This window comes from Neofelis nebulosa, chromosome 17 (genome assembly GCF_028018385.1).
Source record: "Neofelis nebulosa isolate mNeoNeb1 chromosome 17, mNeoNeb1.pri, whole genome shotgun sequence".
In the NCBI taxonomy this organism is placed as follows: Eukaryota; Metazoa; Chordata; class Mammalia; order Carnivora; family Felidae; genus Neofelis; species Neofelis nebulosa.
In genome coordinates this window covers 56,303,697-56,328,357 of record NC_080798.1, presented here as the reverse complement: position 1 = coordinate 56,328,357, position 24,661 = coordinate 56,303,697, and the positions used below count along the sequence as shown (strand labels likewise).

At 43.3% G+C, this 24,661-nt stretch overlaps 1 protein-coding gene across 1 annotated transcript in view; it reads right to left on the bottom strand.

The window, feature by feature from the left end:
* Positions 1-15,370, bottom strand: part of CDH13 (cadherin 13) — a 1,101,550-nt gene extending 1,086,180 nt beyond the window's left edge. Inside the window, exon 1 of the mRNA XM_058708168.1 lies at positions 15,299-15,370. Within this exon, the coding sequence (XP_058564151.1) occupies positions 15,299-15,355 (57 nt within the window). The 5' untranslated portion in view covers positions 15,356-15,370. The remainder of the gene's footprint in view (positions 1-15,298) is intronic.
* Between the last annotated feature and the right edge of the window lie 9,291 nt (positions 15,371-24,661).

Sequence of the window (24,661 nt, the reverse complement as noted above, 5' to 3'; positions counted from 1 at the left end):
CACAAACACACACACACATACCCATGTTAGAGTGATCACTGTAGTCCAGCTCCATGGTGCTAAATGCTTCACGTGCGTTATCTTGTTTAATCTTCAACTCTACCTGGGCAGGTCCTATTGTCCTCTCCATTTCACAGATAAGGAAACAGACTCAAAGAGGTCAAGTGACTTGCTTCAAGTTACCAGCTAGTGACAGACCTGGGATTTGAGCCAACTTCAGATGCCAAAGCCCACACCTGTTAACCATCATGCTACACCTCGTGGCAGATATCTTGTCCATAATTTGAGAAGAAAACACTCCTTATCTATCAACAGGAACTGAAAGCATTGTGAATTCAGTGTTGCTACATCTATGACTCAGTAGTTAGGAAAAGTAAGGGTACTTAAACCCTGCTGTGGCCTCTTTTCCTCTACCAGACAGTTCCTGACCATGTTCCAACAAAAACCCAGAGTTAAAAAGCAACAGCTTTGCTGGAGGCTAAATCCTAAAAATCTGCATACAGCCCAACGGTTTCAATGCCAACCCTCAAGGTGACCCAATTTCTCAAGAAGCTGTAAAGTTAGGAATTGTTCATCCTCTGATCCATCTTTACCTAGAAGATCTATTACAGAGCATGCCACAAAGTAAATGCTCAATAAGTGACAAATACATATATTAATCAGCCAATATGAGCCAATGATTCAATGACAAGCAAACAGAATCAAGAAAACCATAGACCCCACAGGTGGCTGACTTTCTAGAAATAATACCAATGTGAATTTACAAGCTCATCATCTCTAAACTAGTCCACTTTGAAATTCCTGTGATACTTAACTTCCAGATCCTTCCAGAAGCACTGCTCTAATATTGTTCATCATGTTCCCATAATTAATCTCATACGAATACAGAAGCCACTCCTCTTGGAATCATTAGTGCTTGAAGCACATTATAGATCTGCTAGTTCAATTCCTTTTCCAGGCATGGTGTGTGTGCCTCTATCCTCCCTACTCTCCATGCCCAGGACAGACCTTGCTAATGGATCGTGACACCATTCCCATTGAGCCCAGATGGCCGGTAACTATCCATCAGATTGAGTCCACAAGGTAAAACCTACTTATTTTTCTGACTCAAAACATTTGGAATCACCACTTCAGCATCACAGCCAAGTGATGACCCAGCTCGTGTCTGAGGAGCTCCAGAGGCCAGAAATACATTCTCATAAAGACAGCATATTCAATCTTCAGAACTATTAGAAACCTTTCTTAGGGACACTTCTGGGTGAACATAGAGACAGAACACCTGTGCCTGGTATGCCTGCCTCTTTCCAAAATTTTATTAAAAGTGCTTGAAGATATGAACAACAGACTGCATCTGGTCCTAGCAGAAAAAACCCATGACAAAAATCCAAGAGGAATTTTTCCTAACTGCATTGATGATAGGGATTGATAGAAAAGCACATTCTTGGAATATATACCATATGTCCTACCCTTTAATTCACAATAGCATGAATGCCCCCAAAGAAAGTAGGAAATGTGTCAGCCACTCACACCATTAAAATTCACTTCTTGCCCTTTTTTTCTACAGTGGCCAGGAAAGAAATAGAAGGCAATGCCCAGGAGCATCCTTCTGAGATACCCAGAACTGGGATCACAGGACAGGAGGTCCCTTCTCTCTGCATCAATGACTCCTCTTTATCTCCATTCATTCTAAGACAGTAACAGTGACATGTGCTTTGGCAAGAATTAGCTTTGATTCTGAAATGCTTGGCTACCTAAGGGAAAACTCTCTTATTAGCAATGCAGGCTCTCATGTCCACAGTATACACTGTAAACTGTGCCGGAGAAACCAGGTTGGGGTAAGAAAGGCCCTTCCCTCACTCCAGTAGGCATGCACGGAAGAGTTTACCTGGCTGTGAAGCATGAAACATGAGCTTGTGCATGTGCAGGGCATTGAGATCTGATAAGAAAGAAAAGCAACCCCACATGGGCCCGGAAGGGGCCCCTAGGGCAGTTCTGCTCAGTCTGTTGACAAGACACCCCTCATCCTCCGGGAAAGTGCTAACGGTACCATAGCAGTACCCTGCCCAGAGCAAAGAGGCCACCAACAAAAAATAGCGTGAGCACATCAATAGAAAAATGACTGAATGAATGAGGGATAAAATGAACAAACTTGAAGAGATAATGGGCATAGGGAAAAAGAAGAACATGTCTCTAGATATTATGTTCTTTAAGAAACAGGCAAAGCAGGGGCTCTGGGGTGGCTCAGTTGGTTGAGCGTCTGACTTCGGCTCAGGTCATGATCTCGCGGTCTGTGAGTTCGAGCCCCACGTGGGACTCTGTGCTGACAGCTTGGAGCCTGGAGCCTGCTTTGGATTCTGTGTCTCCCTCTCTCTCTGCCCCTCCCCTGCTCATGCTCTGTCTCTCTCTCTCTCTCTCTCTCTCTCTCTCTCTCTCAAAAATAAACATTGCAAAAAAAAATTTTTTTTAATGGGCAAAGCATAGAGCCACAGGAAAAACCAGATAGAGAGGATAAAAACACGCACACCGAGAGCTCTCTACTAAAGCTCATCGGAAATCCAGACATTCAGCAACAGAAACTAGGTCCTCCTCAAAGGCAGGGAAAAACAGAAGCAACAACGTGGAAACTAAATCAGGGACATGCCTGAGAGGGCTGAGAGGCTCCGGAGGGATGATGAAGCAGGGTTCTCTCCCTCTCACCACTCAGGTCACTGTCTTGGAAATGCCTTACCTGAGGAGCTAAAATAGTGCGTCCCCTTTGCTGTTTACTCATTGTGTTATGCTTTTCTTCACATTTATCTGCATATATGTTTACTGTCTCCTAGACTGGAAACCTCACGGGGTCAGTGTCCTTTCTGCCCACTGCTGGGCCCTTGCCCCCTTGCCCAACGAGTGCTGGGCATGTAGGAGGCATTTAATGAACACTGATTAAATGAATGCATAAATAAATCAAGAGAAGAAACATGTGCTACAACCAAACGTAGTTTACTCTTTGGGGGCAAGTATGGTTTAATAATAGGAAATATACAACACATCATAACAATAGGTAAATTTTAAAGATAGATACAAAAATAAATCAATAAAATGTAACCTAGTCATAATTAAAACCAAAAAAAAAACTTAGCACATTAAGAATAAAAGAAAATTGACTTAACATGACACAAAAACTAGGTTAAATCAACTTTCATTATATTTAATGGTGAAACATGCAACATTCCTCCTAAAATCAGAAATTAGATAAGAGTACATAATATCTAAAATAATTTTTTTTTAGAATTTTTTTTAATGTTTATTTATTCTTGAGGGAGAGAGAGAGTGTGACTGGGGGAGGGGCAGAGAGAGAGGGAGACACGGAATCTGAAGCAGGTTCCAGGTTCTGAGCTGTCAGCACAGAGCCCAATGCGGGGCTTGAACTCACGAGCCGTGAGACCATGACCCGAGACGAAGTCAGATGCTTAACCAACTTAGCCACCCAGGCACCCCCTCTAAAATAGTTTTAAATATTTTTCTGGGGTTCTAGTCCATTGAATAAGTTCCTGGTGGAACAAAGAGTTAAATGTATACATAGGACACATTTCTAAGTTTTTAAAAAGTGAAAAATTAGCTGATTTTGCTCAAAGTACCTAAGTATGAAAGCGATGAAAAAACAGCAAGGGAAAATATATTGGTATTTATAAAAATTAAAGCTTTTTTAACTTTTAAAAGTAACAAAACACGGGGAAAATGTTTTAAAACCCCCACAAAGTGTATTTGTGTGTGTATGCATATATTTGTGCGTATGTTACTTACACTTCAATAAGTTTCAAAAATATAACAAATTGATAGTGCCTCAATACATTGAAAGCACATATAAATCTGTAATAAAAAATTTTAAGGCAAATTTTTAAAATTCCAAGTCACAAAAAGCTAAATTACAAAAGAAATGTAAATGTCCAAATAAACAAAAATGATTCCATTTCTCCCATTTAAAAAAATTGCTAAATAAAACAAAAAATGTAATTTTAGGTCAAAGCTTTATCATCACGCTCTGGGCTTTTGAAGTGGAGTAAAGCAGGCTCTTCTATTTACTGGTAGTAGGAGAAAACTGTTCAAAGTCAAATGGTGAAATCTACTTTTTTCCCACTTCTAATCCACTCTCTACACCACAGCCAGAGTAATCTTCTCAAAGGGCAAACACGGCCAGACTACTCCCTTATCTAAAACCCTTCAAGAGCTTCCCATTGCTTCCAGAATAAAGATCTAAATCATACACAGCCTACATGACCCTCTATGGTCTGGTCCTTGTCTCCCTTTGTCAACCTTATGTCCCAAAATGTGTCCTGCATCAGCAAGGGCCTTCCTCTCTGCAACCAATGTTCCTCCTTCCTGGTCATCCCACCCTTTACAAATGCTATCCTTTTTCCTGTAACACTCCCCCTCTTTCACCCAACTCACCTTTATTCCTCCTAGGTCTTAGATCAATCTTCAATCCCCAGGAAACTTTCCCTGGTCTCCCTGAACAGAAGGGAGGTTCTCCCAATAAAGTTTCTTTGGACACCATGAACTGCTCCTTCCTGGCAGGTAATGAAGTTTTAATTTTATATTCATTTCGGGTGTCTACTTAGTATCTCCCCCCTTCCCTAGACTATGAGCTCTCAGAGATCAATGGCCAATCTCTTTGTGTTTGTCCTTGTAGCCCAAGTACCTGTAACACAGGAGATGCTCAGTAAATATTTATTGAAAGAAGCAAATTACTCTAGTTCATCTTGACCTCTCTAAAATAACAAGACCTAAAGCCTCACAAATACATAGTCTGCCAGGACAAATAAGTACGGGACATGCACATTTCTGAATATAGCCCTGTTATAAGGTTGAACAAAAATGAAATTACTATCCTTCGACATGCTGCCATCAGACCATGTAATCTCCCAATTTTAGTCTTACCTGCTCACATCCCTGGACTCCAAAGTGAGATGTTATTTTATCCCTACTAAATTTCCTTTTGTAAACTAAGCCCACCATTTCAACCTCTTTAAGACCCTTCTCTAGTTTCAAATCATCCACAGTTAGTTTTCTTCTAAATTATTGATGCAGATAACAGGATTAAAATGATGACTCTGAGAGCGCCTGTCATTTCTGAAGCCCTTACTTAAAAGCACCAGATCCCATGACAGCCTATTTGCATGCTGCCTCCTGTCACCTTCATAACAACATTATGAGTGGGTATTTCCATCTCCGTCATTGGAGGTGGTAAGTCTGTGACTCTGGGGATCAGTTAACTCGTCAAAGATCTCAAAGCACATAAACGGAAAGACAAAGATTTGAACTCCGCTATCTCTGCCCCCAGGCCTTTTTACACGACTCTGGTGGTTTTCAAACTTTTCTCAGCCACGAGTCTATTGTTTCAGCTAAATCTTACATAGAAGCCTGCAATATAGCTAAGATCAGAGTAGATCTCTGCCTAGCACAGCTTTAAAATCATTGCAGCACATGGAGTTGATTTTCACCAAAGGAGGCCTAAGTCAGAGGCTTGAGTGAACCCCTACAAACCTCTTAGGCTCACAGTCTGGTAATCAGCCACTTGTTCTGGAATATGCTAGAATGCTCTGGAATGTTCTGGAATATGCTAGAATGCTCTGGAATGTTCTGGAATATGCTAGAATGCTCATGTGTGCCGTTGAACATTAAAAATGTGGCTAGTGTAAGTAAATAACTGAACTTTTAATTTACCCTTAAATTTAAATAGCCTCAAAAGTTATGAATTGGCCTTATTACACCAGCCTCTACCTCATACTTCTTTATTGTCTTCAAAACACAAAAGAGTCTTGAAAAGACATGACGGAACTTAAATGGATATTACTAAGCAGAAGACGCCAATTTGAAAAGGCTACACATACTGTGTGATTCCAACTGTATGACACTCTGGAAAAGGCAAAACCATGGAGACACTAAAAAGATCAGTGGTTGTCAGGAGTTAATGTGGGAGAGGGATGAACAGGCCACGCACAGAAGGATCTCAGAGTCGTGGAAATACTGGGTATGATGCCAGTATTTCTTCTGGGTATGAAGGATATCTGTCATTACACAATTGTCCAAATGCAAAGGATCTGGATTATAACACAAAGAGCAACCCATAATGTAAACTACGGACTTTGGGTGATTATGCTATGTCAATGTAGTTTCATTCATTGTAACAAATGTACCACTCTGGTGTGAGACATTGATAATGGGGAAGGCTATGCATGTCAGGGAGCAGAGGACATACGGGTAATGTCTGTACATTCCTCTTAATTTTGCTACAAATCTAAAACTGCTCCAAAAAAATAAAATATATTTTTAAAACCCACACACAATAGATTACAAATAAAGATGTGATCAAGAAAGACTGGGCACAGAATGCTCACCAAAGAGCCCTGTGCTCCTTCACATTTCCCACCTTCCTTTGCAGGTAGGTTGGAGCCGTGTGACTAGACGTGGCCAAAGATTTCTGAGCGGAAGTGCCACATGGCTCCAAGATTGAGGCAATTAAGACTCAGCGTGCCTCAATATCCTTCTCTCCCCTAAGAGGCCATGTGCTGCAAACAACATAACAGGAAAGATATGAGAAGGCATGTCACAAGAGAGAACTAAGCCTTCATTGTTTTAAGCCTCTGAGATTTCAGGGTTAACTGTTATAGCAACATTGTGTTGCTGAAGCTCACCCACAAATAATAACAAAGAGAGCACTCAGGACTCTTGGCCAAATAACAACAAAGAAGCAGCAGAAGCATGATTCAGAGAGATGAGAAACTGGAGACAATAAATTCCATTAACAGCAGCCCTGATTTCTGTGCCTTACCCTGGCACGGTCAGGAGGCATTTTTGTAATAATTTTTCCTCCAGGTTCATAATAGCAGATAATCAGGGATGGCCATCTCCATTCTGTTATCCTGTAGTTTGCTTCTAGAGAAAAGTTTTCCCACACTAAACACCATCAGGCTTCTTTCCTTCTCAGCAATAGCCTTAAGCCAATTATGTTACATAAATGGAGATTATAAAACCTGCATTAGCAGTGATTCCTCTGGCAGCCCCGTGTCCCTGGAGCTGTCACTTGGCAATTGTTTAATGGTACAGATGTGAACCTTTGGAATTGGGGGTAATGTGAGAAATAGACATTTATGGGCATGGCTTACCTTTTGTTAAAGGTGTTTCCTGACTATGATTATTGCTAAATCCAACCAGCCCTCTGTTTCTCCCCAGCTTAAAGAGTCAGTGGCCAGTTAAGAGACCATTAGCTAAGACCCACTGCCTCTTTTGCTAAAAAGGTGCATCTGTTCAATAAATATCTAAGAATGTCTTTCCTCCCAGACATGTGAGCCATTCAGAGATTTCTGTGCAGGAATAGCTCAGGTCTCCTGTCCAGGAGATGGTTCACATGTCTTCTGCTATCTCCCTGCACCTCGGGATGCAGGAAATCACTAAATGTATTTCCCAATTTCATAGCCTGGTGAAACTCCCAAAGCCTTCAGGATAGCACACTACAGAGTAGTGTCAGGGAGCAATCATGGGGCCAGACAGTCCAGGCATCAAACCTGGTTTTGCTAACTGCTAGCACCACAACTGTAGACAGCTAGTAGCTCTCGCTGTACTCCTGCACAGCGGACATTAAAAGAGTGCTGTCTAAATCTCCTTGGATTCCCTTAACCAATTTGGTGTGTCCGTCTCCCACTTTGACTAGCTTTGCTCCTTTCATCCCATGTCCTGCAGAAGACCACCATGTTCTTCTGGAGCCACTTCACCTAAAGGATCCGAGAGAGCCAGGAGTGCCTGGGTGCGAAGCATGCCTGGGGCAGCTGCAGTCTACGACTGGTGCAGGAGTATCAAAGTCCGATGACCCAGACTCTGTGTAGGACAGTGCTGTGTAATTCACCTCCAGACCTGCCACGAGGGATCAGGCGGAGGCTGAAATCTAACCCTGGAGTAGCTGTTTCCCTGCCCTACCCTGTTTCTCCCACTCTCATACCAATTTTCCCAAGAACACTTCATTTTTTTCCTAATAATAAACTTTTTATTTATTTATTTATTTATTTATTTATTTATTTATTCATTTATTCATTTATTTTAGAGACAGAGAGAGCAGGAAGGGGGAGAGGGACAGAGGGAGAGAGAGAGAATCTCAAGTAGGCACCACACCCAACACAGCCCGAATGGGGATCGATCCCACAACCCTGGGATCATGACCTGAGCTGAAACCAAAAGTCAGACACTCAACCGACTGAGCCACCCAGGCAGCCTGAACTTTTTATTTTGAAGTAGTTTTTGATTTACAGAAAGTTTGCAGATAATCAAATATGCTATACTTCCCATGTGTGGGGTTCCCATATATCTTACATCTAGGTTAGCCTGTTATCAACACCTCCCATTAGCATGATCCATTTGTCATAATCACTGAATCAATATTGATATATAGTTAGTTATTAACCAATGTCCACACTTTTTCTTCAGATTTCTTTGGTTTTACCTAATTTCCTTTTTCTCATCCAGGGTCCCATCCAGGATCCCACATTATACGTAGTCATCAAGTCTCCCTAGGCTCTCCTCGGCTAAGATAGTTTCTCAGACTTTCTTTGTTTTTGATCGTCTTGACAGTTTTGAGGAGAACTATCAGGTATTCTGTAGAACGTCCCTCAACTAGGATCTGACTGGTGTTTGCCCCCATGGATCTTGCCAAGGCTGAGTCCTTGATCAGCTCTTTTCCCTTCCTTATCCTGCAGTCCCTTACTCCTTCACAGGCTTTTTTTCTTAAGATTGGTCCTCAGCAAATCACATGTGTATATGAATCTCTGATCCGACCTGACCTCCAGGAAACCAAACCTAAGGCAGCTGGCAAACAGGAGTGGTCCTGGGAAAATGAGAGTTCAGTGCTGAACCCTTTACTGGCTGTTGGGCAAAAAAGATTCCCATCATGAGGGGCGCCTGACTGGCTCAGTTGGCTAGGCCTCCGACTTCAGATCAGGTCATGATCTCAAGGTTCATGGGTTTGAGCCCTGCGTCAGGCTCTGTGTTAACAGCTCGGAACCTGGAGACTGCTTTAGACTCTGTGTCTCCCTCTCTCTCTGCCCCTCTCCCACTTGCACATTGTCTCTCTTTCTCTCACAAATAAACACTTAAAAATTTTAAAAAAAAAGATTCCCACTGTTAGAGCTCTGTAGAACACCAGCTGTCCCTGATGTGTGGGCATAATTCAAATGCAAAGACTTTTACCTGGAATGAGCTGGAATAGCCTACAGGTAGAGTAGGGTATACCACCTCATGCAGTATTGCTGGTATTCAAGAAGTAGAGGGGTAAGGGGGAGGCGTAATTATAAGGACTATGGAATTGAGTGTTGTTGCTGAAAACAACGATTGACACTTTGAGGAGAGAAGATGACAGAGAAAATGAATTTTCAAATTCCAGGAAAAAAAATGACCTGAAACGTAAGAGCAGGCATCCCTGGGATTCCCATCCTGTCCCTTGATCTAGGGACACTCCTTTGATACGCCACCTAGGAGGCGTATACCTACCCCAAATACCTACTCTGGCCTGTATAAGTATGATATCAACATTTCTAGCTACTCAACCTAACATATTAAAAGAGAAAATCAGTCAAACTTGTTATGGATCTAAACAAAGAAGAGACAATAATCTTAGACTCTACGGCATGTGGGTTTTGTCAGAGAGATATTTCCTCTGTCACAAGCTTACAGCTTTTCCCAATTCAATTAATTGGAATCTCACAGAAAAGTAAATGCTGTAAAATAAAAGATTCAAACAGCTGGGACCCCAAACACAATCCAGTGGAAAGCACTAATATGATGCAGTCACAGCTTGTGGATGGGAATTTTAAGAGCTTTTATTTCTAAGAACCACTGCTCAGAGAGAGTGTGGCTTCTTTTTGCAAAAAGGTAGGTTTAGATGGTGGTTTTTCCAAGCATTCAGTTTAATGAGGGAATCTCCAATGCATTAATTCAATCAAAATATATTATTTGAGTGTCTCTTTGGGGCCAGCCATGCTGTTAGGGTATAATGGTAAGCAAAGGACAGGCAGGTCATGTCTGTCCTCACAGAGTTTAGGGTCTAACTCCATTTCAAAAACTCCTGGTCCAATAGGGGACAGTCATGGAGAAAAGGTGACCCCTACAATACATGTGACCTTCAGTCAAAGGACACAAGCCATACTGAGGCAACTTCATCCTTTTAATTCCTTCTTAGGGCTCTCCTGGCCCTAAGTTGGCCAACCCAACCAGAAGCCAGAAGTCCAAGGAGCCCCACGGATGGAGTCCATACAAATGAGCCACTGGGGGCATGAGCAGAAGAAAGGAGCAGAATGGACCTGGAGGGACAGTGGAAGATACTCAACACACAGTCATGGCTCGGTGATAATGATGATTGACAATTTTTCTCAGCAAACAACTGCAGGACACTCTTGCTCACTCCATACCGTAAAATGAAAAACTCACACATTTGGGACCCCAAGCATAATCCAGTGAAAAGCATTCATATGGTACAGTCACAGCTTGTGGATGGGAAACCCTCACGGTGTCACTTGCATATAGTTTTTGTCTCATTTAATTCTGAGTTGGAGCAGAATTATAATCTGCTCTATTCTATATGACTGGTTCTTGACTTTCCACATAGGAAGTTTTTGTCATCCCACATAGCTTCTTGATATATAATACTCGCTCCCCTTCTCCTTCTATATGACCTATTTCTTTGGAGCAAATTATTCCTTTTGAGAACTCTGGAATTCCTCAAAGATCATATTTAGCCTTCTGGTATGAAAATACGGATGGAGATAAAGTCTGTAAAATCCCAATTTGACTGCCAATTTGTGTTCAGAGCCACTTTCAAATGAGAGCTCACGAGAAAGTTGAAGAAAAGGCAATCTGAAAATAGTAAATATATGCCTAGGGGATAATGATGTATGATCAGAACTGTTACTATTAAACACTCACTCTGTACCACCAAGAAGAAGAGTTTTATAGCAAAGGACAACCTTGAGAGCAATGCAGTCTAACCAAGAGGATGTTGATGGTAAGATAATGCCGGTAATACAAACAACGACAGTAACATTGGTACCCATCCTTTCTCAAATGCCTACTAAGTGCCTGACCAGATACTTGACCCTTTATATACATTAATCTCCTTAATATTCTATTGATCTGATTGACATTAGTTTTATACACATCTCACTTAATACTCAAATTGATATTGTTATTACAGGATTTTTATTTTATACATTTTACCTCACTCAATAATTAAAGGTGATAATATTATTCCAGTACTTTACATATTACTGTTCACATTGTGTACATTTAATCTCATTTAATACTTAGATATTAGGTCAGTGTTTTTATACATATAATCTGATGCATTTTTATACCTTTTATCTCATTGTATGCGGACACTGATACTACAATTCCAGCTTTAGATCACGGGGTACTGACACACAGGGAAGGTGAGTTAGCACCCCTGAGGACGAAGCCGGTGAGTTAGGCTGAGGCACAGGCCTGTCGCCTGGGGCTCTTCCTCTCTCCACTGCAAGTAAAGTGCCTACCCGCCCCCCCCCGGCCCCATAGTAAGAGCTGACACACCAAATCACTGCTGCACGCCAGGCACCGTGCTATTTTTGTGCACACTTTCTGCATTTGATCTTCACGACAACCTCATGAGGTGGGTTCTACTTTCAACGTCTATTTTGCAGAGCTCAGAAACGGCCCAGACAAGTTATAGTAATTAAGGGAGGCTTGTACTATCCAGGCATCTGCCGGGAACCTGGCTAAAAATAGAGGGTCTGGTAAGTCACTGCACTGGGCACCGTTTCATCCTTTTAGGGCTGACGAAGCAATGAGGTGACCTGAGACTGAGGGCTTAGCCTGCGTAAAGGAAGAAAGATGAGTTAGTTGTGAAGTAGCAGAAGCCTCAGCAAAGTAACTCTGTTTGCCTGAGGGGCTTAATCATATTTAAAAAAAAAAAAAAAGAAGAAGAAGAAGAAGAAGCAGGAGAAAAACCAGCACTGGCAGGTACAAATCCTGGATTCTTGGAAATAGATTTTGTTTTCAACTGATATCAGAGTTCTGTGGCTGCAAGTGACAGAGAGTGGCACTGGCTATTCATGCAAACTATGACAGCTACAGAGAAGATAAAAGTATGGCTGTGCGCTTGACACAGAGAAACACAGGCATGGAGATTCATAGGCCAATAGTTCCATGACTTGAAACAGATGAAAGATTCTTGCCCTACCTTGGGGCGCCAGGGTGGCTCAGTTGGTTAAGTATCCGACTTCAGCTCAGATCATGACCTCACAGTTTATGGGTTCTAGTGCCACGTCGGGCTCTGTGCTGACAGCTCGGAGCCTGGAGCCTGCTTCGGATTGTGTGTCTCCCTCTCTCTCTGCCCCTCCCCGGCTCAAGCTCTCCCCACCCCCCGTCAAAAATAAACATTAAAAATTAAAAAAAAAAAACAAACAGATGAAAGATTCTAAAGAGAGAGTATAAAGATGAAATGCCAAAATGCTCCAGTAAGAAAGAAAAAAGGTGAAGCCAGAAAAGTAGCACCGTGGCCCTCTGAAAACATCCGTTCTTTGAAGGCCCAGTGACAAAGGCAGAGCATGTGATCAGAGAGAGACAGAGATGTGACACCCACATCGACCTGGACAAATGCTCTGGGGAAGGGTAAAGCCCAGAATTAATGTAGGGCAACAGCCAAAGGAAAGACCAGGCATGCACAGCATATGTTCTGTGAGGGCTGACAAGAGAACTAACGTTCACTGACCCTGGTTGTTACAAGTTTGGGCTCTGGAGTCCAACAGAGCTGAGCGGGAATCCTGATTGAGCCGTAAACATAACTTAGTGACCTTGAGTGTGCCCTTCTTCCAGATGGGCATGAAGCTAACATTCTTGTTTCCTTCAAGTCTTGGTTCACACTGTCACCTTCTAAATGACACTGCCCTGACCACCCTATTTAAATGCCCTCCCCTCTCTCCCCTCCACCACCCCAGCACTTGCAATCTCCCTTTCCCTGTTCTAAGCTTTCTTTTACCACAGGACTGATCATCTTTTATCGTACTAAACAAGTTTATTATTATGTGCAGTGGGTTGCTTACTGAGTATACCGACCCACTGCAGATGCCAGGGCAAAAGTGTTTGTTGATTTTGTCCAAAGATGTATCCCAAGTGGCTAGAATAGTACCTGGCACACCGTACTGAGAAAGAAATAACCTGCTGAATGAATGAATGGTATGCCTTAATCTCTCTGTCTGGTCTGTAAAATGGGGGCAATGTTCACTAGGTTTTATGAGGATTAAAGGGGATGATGCATGTAAAAACACTCAGCACAGTGCCTGGCAAAAAAGTACTCAATAGATGAAGGCAATTATAGTGTTGTTCATATCCATCCACTTTCTCCTTTGATCATCTTATTAACTCTGAAAAATAATATCTTGCAGATGAGGAAAATGTGATCCATAGAGATAAAGCCAGTTGTTAGCTTGATGTAGCATCTCAGAGGTTTCCTTTGTGGGAATGGCCACAAAGGAGAGGCAAAGAGGCAAAGAGATTCACTCCCTATGTATTTCAAGTCTCTTCTAGCACAGGATAAGTAGCCCCAAACTCATTACCACAGAGATAGAATTCCAAAAACAGTGAGTAGGTGTCTGTTCGGTGAGCACTGTACTCCTAATGAGGTGATCACTAGGAATTATGTTGGTTCACCAGGATGTGTATGTACCACATTACTGCATTTCCTTCCTTGATAATGTGACTGTGACATCACAGGAAAACTATAGCAAAGCACAAAGTATCTTGATTTCAGCAGGGCACAAGACAAGGGCCCCCTTTAGACTTTACCCCTAAGATATGAAATGTGGGTTCACTTGGTGGATTTAATCACCTGGACCAAAGATCAGCAAACCTTTCCTATAAACGGCTAGGCAATAAATATTTTAAACTTTGCTGCCATATAGTGTTTGTCAAACTACCCAATTTTGCCGTTGTTGTGTGAAAGCAGCCATAGACAATACGTAATAAATGTGGCTGTGTTCCAATAAAACTTTATTCACAAAAATAGCTGCAGGCTGAATGTGGCCCATGGGCAATAGTTTGCTAGTCTCCAGTCTAGATAGTTGAATGACTATCCCCCTAAGTGTGCCATGAACCTAACTGGCAAAGAGTCAGCGATATGAGAATAGGTTGACTACATTTATAAGTGGTACAAAGCTAGGGAAAACATCCAACATGATGAATGACCAAGTCAAGACTTAAAATTAGGTGGAGAAGCTAAAACTATCAGCCCAAATTAATGTGATGTAAGTTAATGACTAAAAGTACATTGTTCTTTGATTAACAAAACATCATAAACAACAAAACTAAGTGATAAGCTACCAACACACTGAAGGAAAAACTGGATTTGACAATCACTCAAAAATAACCTGTGGTTGGCCATATGCTTCCCTCATTATTTATTCACCCATTCATTCATTCATTCATTCACTTACTTGCTTAGCTTTTAGCAACAATCCCCAACTGTGTACTAGGATCTGTGCACAGTGCTGGAGTGTTTTTAATGATAAATAAAATAGCCTCAGTCCTTAAGGACACATGATATAATCTACTGGACAAGAAAGATGTCCCTTTATTCATTTTCATTCATTTTTTCAACAACCAAATATTCCAGTCAAGGATGTGGCAGGGCCAGATCAGGGTGTGGGGATGACAAAGGCAAATGAGGTTTAGTCTTTGCCTTTGAGGAACTATGAATATAATCCTGGAGACACATATTATGTAAACAAATCAATTACAGTACAACATGGTCTGTGCTATTAGAAAAATATGACTCAAGTGCTGTGAGAGCAGAGAGGAATAAACAGCTAATTCACCCTAGAGGATTCTACGAAACCCTAACATTTGAGCTGTTTCTAGAAAATGGATTAAGAGTTTTACCATCAGATGTTGATATACTCTTTAATGTCTGAGGGACTTTGTTGTCGGGTTACAAACAACCACAAATACTTGCGTTTTGGTTAATATTCCATTTGCTAAAATCACTTATTAGATCACAGGCGAATTTTTCAGAACGAACTCTTTTGATAATGTACATGTCACTTACGAATTTCATGAACCTCCTTTAAGGAAATGAAACTGCAAAGACAGATATTGTCTCCTGGTTGGGTTTTCCTCAGAAACGCTCACTGACCAAGGTGTGAGGAATCACAAAATGCTTGAGAACTCTAGGGACACTGGGGAGGGAGAGTAGGGGGGGATCAATGCACTATAAGCTTTTTTTCCCCATTTAGTTAAAACGTACTTGGATGTCTGAGAGGCAACCTTGCACACACTGACTCAGGAACCAGACTTCTTCCATCTAGCGGTTCTGGATCCTGAGCACTGTTCTCTGGATCTGCTACATTTGACCAGCAGCTGAGGGAGAGAGAGAATGGACGATAATGCACGAAGAGCTTTAATGGGCTAGCCCTGGTGGTAGTGTTCATCATGTCAACCCAGTCTGATGTGGCTGGAACCATACAGTCATTTGTGTTTTTGTGACTGGCTTATTTCCCTCAGTCATGTCCCCAAGGTCCGTCCATGTTGCATCATGTGACAGAATTTCTTTCCTTTTTAAGGCTGAGTAATATTCCACTGTGTGTGCATACTGCCTTGTGTTTATCCATTAATTCATTGATGGACATTTGGGTAGATTCCACCTCTTGAAATATACTTAATGCTACTGAACTATACACTTAAAAATGGTTCAGATGGTTTTTACAAGGTGACACGGCTGGGCAGCCCCTAGCGGTCTGCCCCACAGGGCTGGAATGTGACACGGGATGACCTCAACTGACAGTGGATAGAGATATGACCCACCCAGGCTCCTTCTTTCTTGCTCCTCCTTTACAGAAAGTAATACTTGCATTAGTTTTTAAAGTTTGTTTATTTCTTTGGGTGGGGGGCAGGCACAGAAGGAGAGAAAGAACCCCAAGCAGATTCCACAATGTCAGCACAGAGCCCAATGTGGGGCTTGAACTCACTAACTGTAAGATCATGACCTGAGCTGAAACCAAGAGTTGAACACTTAACTGATGGAGCCACCCAGGCACCCCACGATAATTAAAAGGCTGCTTCCAAAATGCCCAAAGTCCTTATGCGTCTAATGATCCCCTCTCGTTGAGAGGTCTGCAATATGAGCTAACATGCACTCCAGATCCAGAATGCAAGTGCCCCAAAATGCTAGCATTCCAACTCCCCCCAGAATTTCTAAGGGCTCCATTTCCAAAGCTCCATTTTCTTTCTCTGGGACACTTCCCATTTGTGAATATGGAATAAAACTTGTGATTATAAGTTCTGGCATTGGGATCAAACAGATCTAGGTTTGCAGACTGGTTTCTACACTTGCAATCTGTGTGTGTTTCAAGAAGTTAATTAGTTTGGTTGAGACTCAGTTTCCTTGGCAGTGAAATTAGACTGAAGTTAAGTTCTCTCTTGGATATTTTCTCCAGACCTACTCTCTATACATCTGCATCTTCCTCTCTGCCTGGGAGGCCAACCAACATGGACGGTATCAGTTGGTGCCACCTCAAGGGACACATGGAAATACAGAGACATTTCTGGTATCACAGATAAGGAAGATCCTACTGGCATTTAGTGAGTAGAAGCCAGGGATGCTGTCACGCATCGTACAGAGCACAGGAGGATTCCTCAACAAAGATTTATCCAATCCTGAATATCATTAGTATAGAGGTTGAGGAACCCTAGATGACACCAAAAGGTTCTCTGCCCCTCTGGCTTCTATTTGGAGTTGGCCAATAGGAGCCCCTAGCAGGAATCAAAAGAGAGGAGAGTAGGTCAGGCTGTCCGTCCCCTAGTCAAAGGGGTTGCCTTAGGTTGGCTGTGTCCCTCCCCAGTAGACCCCTGCCCCACTCGAGGCAGGCTTGGTCCTTCTAGGACCTGGCAGCTGCTGCCTATGCTCATCTCTTGGCCAAGAGTGGTAGCAGCCCTGCTTATCCTGAACCCAGGGCCCCAGGGGGCCACACTTGTTCTTGGGGTTCCTTTGTACCTCGCTGCACCTTTGGAAAGAGTCTCCCCCTTTCAAATAAACCCTCTTCAAATAATCCTAATTTGATCATCTGTTTCCTTTTGGGATTCTGTGTGATATCAGTAACAATCTTACAAGGTTTCAATGAGATAATAAAAACACTCGGCCGGCACAGTGTGAGGCACATTGTGAATGTTCAGTAAACCACAGCCTTCTCAAGGTTCCACTTCAGTGGGCATTGCTGTTACCCTGTGACCTCTGAACAGATGACCCTTCCTTCAAATGAGCCACCTAAAAATTTTCTCCCTTTTTAATCTGGAGCATACTTGGATCTGAAGAGTAGATCAAACTTTTTTTTTTTTTTTTAACAGCTATGCTCCAACATCTAGAGATAGCCATTCTGCTGCAGAGCTCAAAAATGGTGTTAAAATATGTTGTGGGTTGGAAAACCTTTGCAGAAATTCCAGGTCTGTCTCTGCTCTCAGAATGCAAGACATTATTTGTGTCCCCGTCACATAAATTCGGAAGCAATGTCCATGCTGGCTTTTTTCTCTCCAGGTTTCCTGACTCAGTAGTAAGAATGGATGAGCCCGATTTTTAATCCCTGTGGCAGGAGGAGAAAGGTTGGGCTATAGCCTCTGCCGACATGGTTGGACAAGATTCAGACAAGGCAACAGAAATCACCATGACCACATGAAAGAGAGCACGGGGCCTCTGGCAGCTTCACCACAGGGGACACGAAAGACCAGAATCCAGCCACAGAATGTGTTTGAGGACATGCAGGAAACACTGGGGCAACTCATTCATTCACTCATTCATTCCAACATATATTGATATTTGAGAGTAACTCTGACTCTTTCACTGAAGTCTATTCTACATCATCACCTCAAGTCCACAGAACAATAATAATGATAGATAATACTCCTGTTTCCATCCACTGTGTCATCCAGATCTTTCAAAAGCTCTATGACGCGGGTGTTCCTATTGGCCCATTTTAAAGATAAGGAAACTGAGACCTGGAGAGAGGAAGTCATTTGCCCAGGTCACATGGTAGTGAACTTGGATTCATATGCAAACAGGGGAGCTCTACAGTCAGACAGACCAGCCTGTGTGTTGGGAAGTTTCTTTGCTTGGCTGACCCTCTGTCCTGGATGACACGGGACCGCGGTGCCTAAGTCGACCAGTGCCTGGCCCATGGCCAGTGCTAAGGACTAGCAACTAGCACTTCTATTATGAAATGAGGAACTCTGAGTCCGGCGTCCCTGCGTTCTAATCCTGCTCTGCCTCCAAACAGCTGTGTCCCTCAGGCAACTCGTCTATCCCGCCTGGGCTGAGCTTAATCCCCTGCAAAGTGGAGGATGCTAAAGTCTGCCGTATAGGGTCATGGTGGGAACTCCTGACAGATACAGAGGTCTCTGAAGTGTGCACACTCTAAGGCGGGGTGTGAGAAGAAAGGATCAGACCGGTGATTTCTCACTTACTTCATTCACCTCAAAACAAAAGAGGAAATTCAGCTCCACTGATATTTAATGTACGCACAGACATTTGACATGCACACGTGACACACGTCAGCTCTTTTCTTTCTTCTACAAGGCTGAATGGCTGGTGACACCCCCACATACGTTCATTTGCTTCTAGCAAACTGCCTTTATGGGAATTTATGTGCACTTGGGTAAATGGATTTAGGGATTATAATAACCAGCCTTTAAGTGGACAAACTCACAGAAGGGACAAAGGACTTAAAAACACTCCTGCTAAGAATCTATTTAAAAAAATACTAACAAGATAAGTATAAGTGAGCAACCAGAAAATGGCAGAGTGCACCTTTATTCCACTTACATTAGCATCCTTCATGGGCCACCACACAAGAAACAAGATGAGGACATAATCCAAGGGGACAAAATGCTGTCCCCTACCCAACCCATCCAAATGAAATGATCATAAGATAGTTTGGAATATGGAATGACAACACTATCGTTAATGACAGTTTTTTCTCTGTGTGTAACTTGTGCCTGGAGATATTAACTAATGATAGTATAAAGTCTCCACAATTAGCAAGACATTAAATGTATTTATTCCAAGTTAATTTCATCCTTTTAAAATTTCTTGTTTTGTGCATGTTTTATAAGGTACTTAGAAAGCACCATTTGGCAGTGTGTAAGTAACTAATCAAATGTAATTATGTTGGTGATATGTGATTAAAATTATTCTTTGTTTGTGGGGTATACAATTTAGAAAGCATGGAGACCCTTGAGCTGATATACATAATAAAGCATTTCACTCAAAAACTGCCATACAGTAGTTGCTCAATAAAAAGCAACTGTTATTATTATTGATTCCCCATTTATTGAGCACTTTCTGCATTTTTTGCACACATCTTAAAATGGTTTTATTGTGGAAAATTTCAAACACCCAAAACGTAGAGAGAATAGTTTGATGAACACATATACACCTTTACCCAGCTTCAGCGATTATCATTTTGCCAACCTTGTTTTATCTCTTCCCTCACTTATTTTTCTAGACCATATGAAATCAAACTCTGTATAATTTCACCCAAAAATAGCTTGGTTATGAACCTCTAGCTGACAAGGACTATTTGTTTAACTACCTTGCCATTTTCACACCCAAAGCAGTTGTCAGTCATTCTTTTAATATCACCTACCCTGCTACTACAACTGTTATCACTGTCTTCTGAAATGCACATATGATTGGATCCCTCCAGCACCATTCCTTCTCCTTCATGACCATGTCCAGACTCCTCACGAAGGCACCAGTGCACAGCACGACCTGGCCAACCTGCCCTCTCCTCTTTGCTCACCACACTCTCAGCACAAACCCACTTCTCCCAGCTCCTTAAACAGTCACTTCGGTCCATCGCCGCTCAGCGCCCTCACACCTGCTGTTGCCTGTGCCTGGACCACCTTCCCCCAATCCCCACCACTCTGTTCCTCAGCCCCTTCTCAATCTTCAGATCTCAGCTCTAAGGTCACCTGTAGTGTGCCAGCTGCCTGCTTTCCTCTGCCATAAATCACGTTCTTGTGTTTCGGAGCACAAGGTTTAGATCTGTCCCTTGCTTGTTGCCTGCCCCCTTCATCTGACTGTGAGCAACCCAGCCATTCTAGTCATCAGCTTCATCCTGGAGTTGAGCTCAGTGCTGGGGAGAAAGCAGCAGCCAACACATACTGAGAGACCGAAAGGGGGAGAGCCCTGTGCTCACCCCTGCCTCCTCGTCCACTCCCACCTTCTCCTTCAGTGTTGGCTCATTCAGCTCCTTCAAACTGCAAGCCATCCTCTTCCCTCTCAAGCTGCCCTCCTGTCCTTTCATACCACAGCCAACCCGCCCTTCAAGTTCAGAGAAGGTGTGACCACCTCTGGGAAGCCCAGACTGCTGCTGTGCTCGCTCCCTGTGCTGATTTTCATCACCCAGTTCCCTGTATCATACGTGTGTCTCTCCCTCAACACTCTGTGCTCCCTGAGAACTGGGATGGTTAAATTTGCGTGTCCACTGGGCTAAGGGACGGTGGTAAAACATGAGTTCTGGATATGTCTGTAGGGGTGTTTCCAGAAGAGATTGGCATTTGAATCAGCACACTGAGTGAAAAAGATCCGCCCTCACCACTGCAGGGGGCACCATCCAATCTACTGAGGGGCCAAACAGAACAAAAAGTCAGAGGAACGACAAATTCGCTCTCTCCTCTTGAGCCAGAACATCCACCTTCCCCCGCCTTCAGACAATGGCTCCTGTGGGCCTCAGGCCTTTGGATTTCAACTGGAACTATACCCCCTGCTTTCAAATGGCCGGCTCTGGGACTTCTCCGCCTCCACAACTGTGAAATCCAATCCTTTATAATAAATCTCTTTGTGGAGGCACATATGTATCCTTTTGATTCTGTTTCTATAGAAAACTCTGACTAATACAAGAGCCAAGACCCTGTCCTGCCCATCATTGGAGCCCTGGACAGTCCCTGGAGCTTGGTGTCTAGAACATCTCTGTAAAGGTTGCAGGACGGGAAAAAATGAATCATCCAGGAGTGGGAAGGTGGGGTTAACCCTGAAAGGCCAAGAAATGCAGTGCAAATACACAGTGCAAATAATGTAAAGGGAATCAGTAGGGCCCAGGGACACAATGGGATGTCACACACGGGGAAGGTTTAGATCATTAGACGAGATTGAAGATCCTGAACAAATTACAGAGTCCTGGCTTTCCGTTTAAAAAGGTGATCTGAAAGTTATGGCACTCCTTTAAATAAAACTAGAATAATCAGAATAAAAGCTCCACTAGGGGAGAGCTTCTCTAGGGAATAAATTTTTATCTGTATCATTCACTGTTATACCTACAGTGCCTGTATGCCATAGGTGCTCAGTGAAGATTTCTTGAATGAATCAATGAATGGATAGATTAATGCAGGACTGGTTGAAGGAAAGATAGACATGTGAACTGAATATGAGTAGGGACAGAATAGTAGCTGTTTCCTCACTATCCCCCAGAACCACCTGAGGGAAAAGACCCTAACCTGTCGCCCCTGTGATAATCAGTATCATGCCTATCTCATTTAATCTTGTCTTTTGAGTGCTCAAAGAGCCTGGCATCTAACAGGGCTCAAAAAAATCACTGTGGAATGAATGATTCTTTCTGTGGAATAGAAGCTAATATTAGTTAGCTTGAAATGAATTGAGATTCTCAACACTCTTCATGTCTTCAGTGAAAATTCTATATTAGTTCAATCTCTCAGTTTTTTTAGTCTTGTTTCTAAGGGTGTTGAATCAATTCCAACTTATCAATCAAGGTCAGATTTGCCACTGGAACATCTGCTTGCATGAGTCGATCTGCATTTTGTTGAGCTTTCTATTTTTACTAGACTGATACCATAGTACATGCCAGACCATCTCCAGATCACAATATTGTCATAAATGGGGCACCAGGGTCTTGGTGCTACTGGAGAAAAAAAGGAGACGTTCTGAAGGCACAGATTTTGCAAATTCTGCATTAAACAGAAAGTCCTTCAGGGTTCCTGGGTGGCTCAGTCAGTTGAGCATCCGACCTTGGCTCAGGTCATGACCCCAAAGTTTGTGGCCTCCAGCCCTCCATGGTTCTCCTCACTGTCAGTGCAGAGCCTGCCTGGGATTCTCTCTCTCCTCTCTCTCTGCCCCTTCCCCACTCCTGCTTTATCTCTTTCTCAAAAAATAGATAAATAAACTTAAAAAAAATAACCAGAAGGTTAAATTTAAACAGAAACTTCTTTGATGCAGTATTGCTCAGAGCCTTTGTTATGCTAATACGAAATTGTGATCCCACCAAAGAAGGTATCAAAAGATGGTAATCCCCCAATTCTTTGTTGCTTAAAATCCTATATTTTTAAGATATCTGATGGAATGCCTTTTAACCACCCAGATGTTGCCTGGTGCAAGAACATAGTTTCAGAAATGCTGTTTTCAAGAATGCCAAATCATGGGGATTCTTGCATTTTCTTAACCATTCAGCTTCCTAAAATTAAAATGGCGGGTCTACTGTAATGGAGAAAGGTACGAGCTCATTCACACTCACCAGAGTCCAAAGAGATTACGATTTTCGGGGAGTCTGACTGGGTACACACGTCTCAGCTCTGAAAGTTACTAGATGTATAACATTCTGCAGATCATCTCTCAGCCTCCATTTCCTCATCCATAAAAGTAAGAACAACAGCACGGTAGAGGGGCTCCTCAACCATGACAGTAGGGGATGTCTTTGAAAAGTCATGGGAAGGTCTGACACGTGGTAGCTGATAGGTCATATGTGGAGTGCCAGGCACTGATGGAGACTCTGCAGATGAAGCTGTAAACACCACAGACGGAAGTCCCTGACCCTGGGAGACCCCAGCCCCGCAGAAGAAGACAGAAACGTCTGTGGAGTCCACTGCCTACATGGCTCCGAGGAGCAGCCAGGGTGGGCACCAGAACTCTAGGGCAGCAGCAGGTACCATTCGCGGGAAGTCCGTTGCCACGTTCCTGGTGCAAGATGGGGAAGCTGTGTCTTGTCCTGTTACCGAGAGCCGCCTGAACACTGCCTCTGCACCGTGGCTGCAGCATACACAACAGGAGACAACGCCCCGACTCCCTGCCCTTCCCGTGATGGAAGCAGACAGTGGCACAGCATCTGTACAGCCTCACACTGGAGTGCCTTCAGACCTGTGTGCCAGGAAGCCCCGTGGCAAGAGCCAAAGACACAAAATGACACCAGTCAGGTTCAACCCTGACTCCCGCACCTGAATTATAAGATGAGGTCTCCATGTTTGATGCTGGAGACTGAAGCCACAGACACCTGTGGGTGACCCAGAACCTGGGTCATTCTGAAAAGACTCATCCAACTCTTTGAAGCTGGTGGCACATGCCTCAATAAGCAGCCGTCCAGTGCCCTGCTTTGTGCTTCTGTTTCCCAGCGATAGGGCCACATGGTGCACTGAGCTGCCTGCCTCTTCTCCATCAACTGCCTCCCTGGGAGATGGAGAAGTTCGTCTCTACTCGTGCCTGCTTTTCTCTCCCTGCTTGCATCCCTCACACCACAGCTCTCCCATCCGCTTTGAGCATTTAATTGTGCATGCTGCAGTTCGTTATATCTGGAGTCGAAGCAGGGGCTGCTGGGGCTAGCTTCCTCACTCTGCAAACTGAGTGCACACCAACTCCTGTCCTGCCTGCTCCGTGAATCATCATTCAACACGTTCTCATAATTAGCTCATGTTTCAGGCTTAAGAGGGAGATCCTAGCAAACTCAAGAAGGCGGCAAAATATTTAGTTTGTACCAAATAGAATACAACTGTGCACACTTCCTTTGTAAAATAATTAGTGGCATATGGTGAGAGCCAAGCAGGCTAATAAAGTTATAAAGAAATCTAAGGGTTAGGGAGACTGTCGCTTCTTCATAGGCTCAGGCAGCAGTACATGTTGCTAACATTGCAACTTCCCAAACAGATTGTCTGAACACCTGCAGACATTCAAGGATGCTCCTATTCTCAAGTACTCTCCTTCATGTCTCATTCAACAAGACCGTCTAATTCAGGGAGAGGCATGGTATTTGGGTTGGAGAGACTATGTGACAAACAAGCTTCCATGCCAACCCAGATCACTCGGGGCTTCTTAGAATGCTGTGTTGAGAAGGATTCTGAGTCTGAGACTGCACTTGGGTTCAGTGGGAATAATGACTGGCTAGTTACAATATTTGCCTTGAGTAGGGCATGGGGCAAGGAAGATGTCTGTGCACACATTTGACATTTCCACTAGCGAAAAGAGACTTAACTGAGGAATTGGAAGATCTTGTGGTCTTGGGGAAGTCATCTGCTGTCCCCAGCCTCGGTCTCCTGATTTGTAAAATCAAGATGGCCATAACATTTCCCTTGTAGGGTCCTGGTGAAGATAAAATTCGGTGTGTAAAACTGCTTTGGGAGGGGGGCCTGGGTGACTCAGTCGGTTAAGCATCCGACTTCGGCTCAGGTCATGATCTCACAGTTTGTGGGTTCGAGCCCCCGTGGTGGGCTCTGTGCTGACAGTTCAGATCTTGGAGCCTGCTTCAAATTCTGTGTGTCTCTCTCTCACTGCCCCTCCCCCACTCACAGCCTGTGTGTGTGTGTGTGTGTGTGTGTGTGTGTGTGCACGCCTGTCTGTCTG